Source organism: Phoenix dactylifera, chromosome 18 (genome assembly GCF_051530095.1).
Source record: "Phoenix dactylifera cultivar Ajwa chromosome 18, Ajwa_hap1_PhDact_Kaust_v1.1, whole genome shotgun sequence".
NCBI classification, from domain to species: domain Eukaryota; kingdom Viridiplantae; phylum Streptophyta; class Magnoliopsida; order Arecales; family Arecaceae; genus Phoenix; species Phoenix dactylifera.
Window position 1 is genome coordinate 1505474 of NC_143207.1, and position 10071 is coordinate 1515544.

The following is a 10071-nucleotide window of genomic DNA, read 5'->3' on the forward strand; positions in this document are numbered from 1 at the left end:
ACTTCCGAGCATAATGCCCATTCTTTTGGCAATTGTAACACCAAACTTTGGACTTATCATTTTGCCTTGTGTAGTTTCCTCTATCACATCCTCTTGAGGAATGCTCCCTTTCTTCATTGTTGGAGTTTTGATTGCCTTAGCCACCTCTTCCTCTTCCTCTTCCTCCTCTCCCTCGACCTTGTCCACGTCCACATCCTCTTCCTCATTGATTTTTCTCACGCTCCCCTTCCTTCTCCTTCACTAAGAGCCTAGTGGTTAGAACTTGCTCATTCGTCTCCTCTTTCTTCTTGTTTACTATCTCTTCATGGGCTTGTAACGAACCCATAAGTTGATCAACCATCATAGTCTCCAAATCTCTGGACTCCTCGATGGCTACGACGATATAATCGAATTTCGAATACAACGAGCGAAGAATTTTCTCAATGACCTGGACATCCTCCAATCTTTCTCCTACTTCTTCATTTGGTTCACTATAGCCAACAGCCTCGAAAAGAAATCCGCAATAGACTCGAATTCCTGCATTTGTATACCTTCAAAATATTCTTGTAGCACTTGAAGGCACACTTTCTTCACTTTATCAACTCCTCTGTAAGAGTTTTGTAAGATCTCCTATGCGTGTTTGGCAGTAGTCGTATTAGCTACTCTCTCGAATATGGCTTCATCTAAACATTGATAGATGAGAGTGAGAGCTTCTTGGTCCTTCTTCCACATTCTCTATAGAGTTTGCTTTTGAGTAGGACTCATCGTAGCTTCTTCACAAGGCTCCTCATAGCCTCTATCCACAATCTCCCACACATCTTGCGATCCAAGCAAAGCCTTCATACAAATGCACCAATTCTCATAATTCTCTTTTGCAAGGCGAGAAAATTGAAATAGGAAGGTAGAATTGGCTATAGGATCAAGAAACTAGAGCTCTGATAGTAGTTTGTTCGAATATAGGAAGAGAGATTTCTTTAGAGAAGCAAGGATGAAGAGGCGAAATACTTCAAATTTTTTCTATTCACTTTGGCTCTTGCCCCTTGCCAAAACCACAAGACTTACATAATATTTATAGGACTTCTAGATACACATAGAAAATCCAAAATACATGAACCACTTATAGGCACATAGAAAATCCAAATACATGAACCACTTAAATGTACATAGAAAACCCAAATATATGAACCACTTAAATACATGAATTACTACTTTCAAAGCGATCCTTCGCATATTCATGAAGACATTCGTTGAATTAAGTTTATTTTTTCAGTAATATTTTATTTTGAAATATATTATAGTGGATTGCATGTCTACCTTGGGACAGGCTAAACTTTTTCTTCCGGGGAGAGCTCGCGGAGGCGAGCCTTGCCAAAGTCGCTGTTCTCAATACAATTACCATTCCCATCCTTGTAAAGGAAGAGACCGTAGAACCCAGCAACAGCAACAAGGGCAGCCATTGCCCAGATGACTACGGCCAGCGCTAATGGCATTATCCCCGCCACTCGCCAGGCGAAAGTGAGGTTGAGGGCGGTGGCAAGCACCCAGATAGCCACTTTAAGTCTCTCCCTCTTCTCAGGCGGAGAGCCCGCTTCAAGGCTCTCAAATTTTTTGAGGCACAAGAATAGCAGCAACAGATTTACATAGGACCAGAGCACGAACACAAGGGTTCCAGGATCCTGGCGAGCGTGGTAAGCAGCGGCGATCACATTGACGGTGAGGAAGAGGAAACCAACGGCAGGGAGCAGATTGAATAATTGGGTGATCAGTGCCCTGAATCGACTGCTGCTCGGTGGCTGCGGCGATATTGTTTGCTGCTGCTCTTCCGGGAGCTTAGGATTGGGTTTCGAAGCCATAGTTCAATAGGCTGGCTCTACAGTAGGCAGAGTAGATGGAAGGCAGGACGGGGACAAGTGCGTAAGAATTTATCAATGCAATGATCCTCAAAAAAGGAGGTGAAGTATGGAGGGATATATGAATCGAGAAAGGAGGAAGCCATAAGTAATTAAACCGGTCATGCACGGAAGATGGTTGGAAATTGGTCGGAAAGAGAACACATGCGGTCCTCTGGGAGACTCCAGATGAGGCCGACTAATATACGCGTGAGTGGCTGAGAAAAAGGACGACGAACTTGGTCAATGTGACTCCGCGTCTTGACCGTCGACTTGTCTTTGCTTTCGGCGGCATGAGTTGAGGCAGCCACCGCGTGCCCGGACCAATTCCATCTCTTCGTCGCCTTCTCCAGCAAGAATCGCAGAATCTCCGGCGCAAAATCTAGGGGTTTCCCACGTCCTCACCGTCTCCCTTTCCACTTCATCTCCGACAAACAGCAGCAGCATCATCACCTTTCCAATCACCTCGAATTTGTGAACCCTTCACTGCGGGAGAGCGTGATTTTGTCGACGAATCAATTGGTTTTATGAAAAAAAAAAAAATGGTCGAAAGAAGCTATAGGATGCTGATTTGCGCGGGGTATGATTCTGGATTCATATGCTCTCAGCGGAGGTCAGGACAAGAAATTTTTTTGCCCTTTCGGACCACAGAAAAGGAAAACCAAAACAAAATATCGAATAATTTAAAGATAAAGTTGCTAACATTTAATTGAAGCATTAATCTTTCACCTTTCTTTCTTGTGCATGGCCGTCTCGATCTTTGATGATACGAGGTTGGCAGAGAAGGCAAGGGGTAGAGAGGAGAGAACTAGAATCTCTCATTTGTTTAGGAGTGAGGAGGAGAGGGTCATAATCCTCAGTTTGGACGGTCAGGCAAGGGATGGAAGGAAGAGAAACAGAGAGGAGGTTTTGCTAATCCTCTTTATCCTTCATTCCTTAGGTGGAGGAGACATTGGGAGAGAAGGGATCTTCCTTTTCTCTTATTGTCTTCTATTTTCGCGATCCTCCGGCTTCCCTTTTTCTCGCTTCTCTCCAACCTGGCTTACCCAAACAAAAGAAAAAAATAGAATTCACAGAGTGCAAAATATCTTAATAATAGCAGAAGGGGGACGCTACAGAATAATAGCAGGGGGGAGAGCTACAGGGGACCCATCCCCAGCCCTCCCGGGCCCACCAAAAAGGGGGACCCACCCCCAGCCCTCCCGGGCCCACCAAAAAGGGGGAAGAACTTGTATGCCGCGCTGCCTGCACTAGCGTGACCGTGCACGCCCCCGTCGCTGAGATGTATTTCAATAGGTTTCGTAGTAAGTTGGTATCCAAAATGATGCAGTCGGGATGGGTTCCTATATATATATATATTATGAAAACGGCAATTCATATAGCTCTAGCTTGAGTACATCCAGCCAAATTCAAAAAAAGTAAAGTGTACAAAAAGATGGGGATATTAGCTACAGATGTCCAAAGGAACTCTCCGGAGTGCCGGGCGACGTAAGAGGCGATCCAGTCAGCTGCTCTGTTCGCATAATTTTTTTCTTTGATAATGATAATGGTAGTTGAATGTTTCTCTCTTTTTTTTTTCTTGGTAATGACAATGGAGGCTAGGGTTTCAAATGGATGGAAGGGAGAAGAAATGTGGACTCAAGATAATCTTGATTTGGGCTCCATTGGATTAGACCCGGTCAAAGAAATTGGTGCCAATTGAAGGGTGGCGGCTGAATTTGGGTTTGGCCTTTGGATTTAATTTAGTTCTTGATCTGAATTGAATGAAGACGTGGCTGATTTGGATGAGTCCCAATTGGATTAGGACTCTATAGAATTGGTCAATGTGGTGGTAATTGGGTGGGATAATTATGGAAAATTGAGGAAGAGTCTCACCCCCTCAAAAACCCAAACCTAGGCGGAAGAAAAAGGTGTCTCACCCTCTTTTCTCGCCAACTTGGCATCTCACAGCTGAAGAACTCTCTCCTTTATGTGAGGACTCTCTCAAGAGTCACTGACAATTTTTCTAAAATTTTTTGATCTGATTTTATTCATCAAACATTCTCTTATATATGAAGAGAGGTTGGCAAAAGATAGGAGTTACAATTTAGAATTTATCTAGATTTCTAACCACATAAGGACTCTTTTAAAATTCAAATCTCTTGATTAACTACCTAAACACCTTGCCACCTAAGCCTAGACCTATGTGGAACCTCTTCTTGGCCGTGCAAATGGAAGCTAGGAAGAAAAGTTTCAGCCGCACACAAGATCCTTCTTGCGGATGAGATCTTTGACCAAGTCAAGGCTCTCATCCTCTCACACATGAAAGAATTAATCCTGTTGACCCTAGTATGATTTTGATGTTTACAAAGCCATTGAGGTCATATTGTTGTACTAATGCTTTTAAATTAAGTATTTCAGATGATTTAGTATATAAATGTTTAAGGAAGAAAGAACTCAACAAAAGGTAAAATCTTTGGAATGTTCTTGATAAGCTTTGCTGTTCAATTAGAAGAACTTGCAAGAACTCAACAAAAGGTAAAATCTTTAGATGAACTTGAGGAAAGGCCTAAATTTCAGATTGATAGACTTAAGAGACAAGTTTTCTTGGTTGTAGTGTAATTCTATCTTTTCCAAGATTAAAGAGATGAAAAATTCATGTGCTAAGGATCCTAAGTGAAAAGAAATGATTTGCTATGATTCTAGTTTAAGAAGTTCGGTTATAAGCACAAATATAACTTAAAGAGGCAAAGAATCTGTGTTAGAGTCGATTCAAGAGTTTCTGGAGCCAACCCTGGAATGATTTGGCACTGGCACAGGTTTCGAGTCGACCCCAGAAAATTTGGAGCCGACCCCGGCACGCCCTGAACACTGGCATGAATTCAAGTCGACCCCACCAGAAGTTCAAGTCAACCCCACCAGTCATGACAAAAAGCTTATTCTTCTGCAACCACTGATCGAGCCAACCCCAAATATGTTTGAGTCGACCTCAGCTCGTCTGACAGCCTAACGACTAGTTGCGCAGAAGCTTTTTTGAAGTCTCCAACGGCTATAAATGGTTATTTTCTTCAATCCAACGGCTAGTAACGGCTATTTAGAGGTTGGAGAGGTGTTTTAGAGCCACTATTGATCTGGGAGAAGAACCTTTTTGGAATATTAAGTGTGCATTCAAAAAAAAAGCTTGCAAACCAAGAGTTTATCCATTGCTTCAGTTAAGGCCAAAAAGAAGAGTGCTGAGCTAAGATTTCAAGTGCATTTAAGAGCTCAACCAACCCATTAAAGCATGAAGCAATCTCAGCAAGGAAGAAAAGCAAAGCACCTTCACGCGACATCATTCTTTTTCTTCCTCTTTAGAGCATGATAGTTTTGTTTGGTCATTTAAGGAGCTTTAAATTTCTGAACTATTTATTTTCTTTGTAAGGGTTGTTGGTGAGCCAGAAAAACCAACAGTTAGGATTTTGTTGGTGAGCCCGAAAAATCAACAGTTACATATTTTAGGCCAACACTCGTTGTGCCGCTATATAAATAGAATAATAGGCTCCGTTATTGAGGTAAAGACCTTAAACAGATGAGTGGGTGCACTGTAAGAGTACATGCACTAAACAGAATCCAACTATAAATACCTTTTGGAAGTGATCACTGATGTTGAGGGTTGTCCGATTTCCTGTTTACCTAAAAATACGCTAAACAGATCGTTGTTAGAACCGACAAACAAAGTTTAATTTAATTATACTCTTACCTTTTCTACTCGAAGAATAGTGGCATAAGAGATCGATCCACAGGGAGCCGATTGGAGTTGCATAAAAATCAAAACGTTCACTCGGATTCAAAATCGATCTTTAAATAACAAAAGAAAAACATTACTTCGGGGATGTTGAATGATTCTCTAGTCTATCAGAGAATGTTTTCTATTTGAAAATAAACAAAGGAAAGAAGGAAAACTTTGTAATTGAAATCTAATGCAGAGTAGCGGTCAAACAGCAAAGAGAAAAAAAATATTTCAGTATTATCTTAAAAATAAGATTTCCAGTACACATAAAATAAATTGCCGAAATTAAACTGAAACTTAGAACATAGATTGCAATAAAATAAATTTATGGATTGCATAAAAGGACATGTGCTCTCATCACCCCTCCCAACTAGCTTATTGCCAGCCTCTAGCAATTTAGTGCGAAAATGATAAAATGAGAGTGCAAAATTATTATTATATATATATATATGAACTAAAATAAATACTTACTTTCGTAGAGCACCACAATTGCACTTAGCACGTGTAACAAGCCGTTAAACCCCTAGGTTACCCTAGTGGACGAGTGTTGTCTCGTGAGGGTTTGCAGTGAAGTTACCCACAAACTTCAATCCCAAAATAAAATTTGTTTTATGAAATGAAAGTCTAATTTCAAGTACATAACTGATAAGAATTTCAAAAGCACACAAGGTTTTAATTACTAAGTAGCCCAAATTCTAGGTTAGTATGCAATTTAAGTTGACGTCATTAAGTTTTCCGTTATGGAGTTATAAGACTTATTTATACTTGAGTGCTCAGTGAAGTCTGGACCATGCACAAGCTAAGGTTTTGGATTTCCAAAATATCGCCAATGCTAGTAGTTTCCAAGAATTGGTCGGACAAGACCTATTTGCTGATTCAAAATCATCTTATCTGCAGGATTTCGAGAGCTGTGGATGTTTACATTAATACCTCATAGGATTTATCTGTAATATTCCAGTTTACTCGAATTTTTGTAATGACGGCTTTCACACTATTGTCTTTCTTAAGGTCAATATACAGAATTTTTTTTTAAAAAAACATGATAATGTATATATTGTGCACTTTTACTCCCTGTGATGATTCTTCCATGTAGCGAGCAATTAGTCGACAATTCTCATACCAGTTGGCATGAGGTGTCGGGCATCAAGACTCCCTTACGGACCTATGCTCGGGTTCCTCATCATAAGCCCACTGATCTTTGACAATAGGTAGCCCTTTTCGATGTACCTGACTAAATCCACCATTTTTTTATGTGAATTAAAAAAGATGGTTCATCAGGATTCGAGGTTGCTACCATATTCTCAACACAATGTCGAACCTATATCTTAGAAATGCAGGTCAGATGTGTTGTGAAATTCAAAGCACTAATTAGCTTACAACTCACTAAAAGGAACTTAATAAAAAGAACTCACTTTGCACTACTTCCGACTAGTCATTGGGCTTTAGATTTTATATACCTTGTGTGTTGTACTGAAATTAATTTTTTTTTATTTTTTTTAAATGCTTAAAAATACCTCCAAACCTAAATCTAATATTGTCCTTATTGTTAAAGAAAATTTAAAGCAGTAATAGGACAGAGAAGAAGTTACCTGATATGGGTAGGTAAATTGACAATTGGGGCAAAAACCCCTAAACCTGTATGTTAGTAAATTTTTTTTTATTTTTTTAATAATATTTACATGTTGGGTTGGCTTTCAAGAGCGCTAAGTTTTATGTCTTCAGCCAGACAAAATGTAGATTCATTTTTTTTAGCCATTATCTAAGAATGGTTTTGAAAGAGTCCGAGGAAGAACAGTCGGCCGATGATGATCTATGCTCATAAGGGGAACAGAATTAGGGAGCGCATGCTCGACCCCTTCCTCGGAATGGGCAAGATAAGCTTCTAAAGGGTCCTTACTATAAGTTTGTAAGAAAGTCTTCTGAACCAGACTTTCAATTATGTCAACTTCATTGATTTTTTTATCGTCTGGTGGTTGTTTATTTATGTTGAAGACATTAAGCTCGACTTTCATATTGCCAAAAGATAACTTTAGCATGCCATTTCGACAATTTATCACAACATTTGCTGTGACTAAAAATGTCTACCTAAAATTATAGGTGTGTGACTGTCTGGATGTATTACAGGTTCGGTCTTAAGGATAACGAAGTCCACAGGATAGTAAAACTCGTTTACCTTCACTATTACATCTTCTACAATCCCCTTGGGGTACTTCACCGTCCTATCTGCTAAGAAAAGGGTAATATTTGTGGGCTTTAATTCTCCCAAACCTAACTTTTGGTACACATAGTAGGAAAGTAGGTTCACACTGGCTCCTAAATCTAATAGGGCTCTCTGGATAATCGTCTCTCCTATTTTTATTTCAATGGTGGGGCAACCATGTTTATTAAATTTTGGGGCAATCTGTTGTTGAATGAGAGATGAGGTTTGTGCAGCCATAACAGTTTGCCTAGGAATGCTAGTTTTTCTTTTGACCGTGGTGAGGTCTTTCAAGAATTTTGTATAGAAGGGAATTTATCGTATGGCATCGAGAAAAGGTATATTTATTTGAACAGTTTTAAAGACTTCCATTATTTCATCAAAGTTAGATTGTTTCTTAGAGTCCTGAAGTCTACTGGGAAAGGAAACCTTAGGTTTGTGTGTTTCTATGGGTTCTTCCTTTTTGTTCTGTTCTTAACCCCTCTTTTGAATAGGGTTCTTATTGGATTCATTCTTATTTTCTTTTACGTATTCAGGAAGTTGGACTTTATTGTCCACTTGCTTGCCAGACCTTAAAGTGGTAATTGCTTGGACTTCATAGGTCGGATTTTTATTAGAATCGATTTGATACTGACCTCTCTGACCTTGATTTTGTTGCCTACTAGGGTTAGGCACTGGCTGACTGGGTAATTCACCTCTCTTCCTATCCCTTAGAAAGTTAGCTATTTGGCTCAGACTAACCTCAAGTTTTGCAATCGCTTGCGCATGAAATTGGTTAGTCTGCGTTTGAGCCATATTGGTCTGTTGTTGCTGTTGGATGAAGTCTTGTTGCTGCTTCATCATGTTAGCCATCATGGCTTCCAACGATGTAGACTGCTGAGGGATAGGGGCACTATAAGGAGGGATAGGTGGAGCTAATGATTGGTTCATCTGTGGTGGACCTATCCTAGGAAAATTTTTCTGAAAATCTGGTGGACCACCCTGATGCTGAATAGGTTCAGTCTGCCTGTATGAGAAGTTCGGGTGAAACCTATTATCAGGGTGATAAACTGGGCTGAATGAATTGGGAGTGGGTTTCTTAAAGGCATTATATGAATTTAGAGCATTTGCCTGCTCAGCCTTAATGTTGGATAAACTAGGACAACACTCCACTAGATGCTCCAAACTGTTACACAAGATGCATAAGCCTTGTGGCTCATGTTCCTCTTTCATGATGGGATTTGACTCTTTTTGTGAGTTTGAGTTAGTGGAAACTATAAAAGCATCCAACTTTTTGCTTAGATTATTCACCCCATTCACCAGATTAGACATGACATTTTTGAGTTCTGGATCTATTTTTATTCCGTAGGTACTTGGTTCTCTAGACCCATAATCATCTCTATCTATCTCCTGACCGTAGCTACTCCAATTTTGGACATTTTTAGCTAAGTCCACAAGGAACTCATAGGCTTAATCAGGGGTTTGGTTCATGAACCTACCCTTATGCATGGATTCAATCATGTTCCTATGTGCTGGAGGTAATCCTTTGTAAAAAAAATGTACTAGATTAGCCTTGTCAAGCCCATGGTGCGGACACTTGACCATTTTGATCATGGAATCTTTTCCAAAGTTGGAAAAATTCCTCCTCAGATTTTTTTCTAAAAGTTATGATGGCATCCTTAATTTTTTCAGTCTTTACCATGGGATAGAACTTAGCCATAAACTTCCTAAATAGTTGTTCCCATGATGTGATGGAATTTGAAGCAAGAGAATACAGCCATGCAGCAGCACGATCATCTAAAGTCATGGGAAACAACCTTAGTTTAATACCCTCTTCATCTAAGTTTTGATTTCTAAACATTTGACAGATTGTCAAAAATTTGTTTAGATGAATATACGGTTGTTCGCTCTCAAATCCATGAAATTTGGGTAACATGTTTATTGTTGCAGTCCAAATCTCGAATTCGGCTGCATTATTAATTGGTAATACTATGCAAGTAGGGGGACTAGCGGATGTGGGTGCGAACAACTCATTCAAAGTTCTAATATGTTCACCCATTGTAGAGATTGACGGTTGGCTTACAATTCGCTGATTGTGATGAAAAGTTCTGTCAATCTCAGGATCAAATGGTGTTAACTTACCCCTTAATGACCTTCTACCATGCATACATTATCAACAATTTATTAGATTTGACTCCTAAAATGAACGAAATTCTAAGAGAAAAGAAGGGCTAAACAGAGATGATCACAACCAACACCACACAACAATTTGACTCTAT

General features: G+C 39.7%; 1 protein-coding gene across 1 annotated transcript; it reads right to left on the reverse strand.

Annotated features, from left to right (window-relative positions):
* Positions 1 to 981: 981 nt before the first annotated feature.
* On the reverse strand, positions 982 to 2934 carry LOC103718967 (uncharacterized). The gene is made up of 2 exons (XM_008807994.6): positions 2598 to 2934; positions 982 to 2354 (listed from the first exon to the last, which is right to left on the reverse strand). The coding sequence occupies exon 2, from the start codon at positions 1830 to 1832 to the stop codon at positions 1305 to 1307; it is 528 nt and encodes a 175-aa protein (XP_008806216.2). The 5' UTR covers positions 1833 to 2354; positions 2598 to 2934; the 3' UTR covers positions 982 to 1304.
* Between the last annotated feature and the right edge of the window lie 7137 nt (positions 2935 to 10071).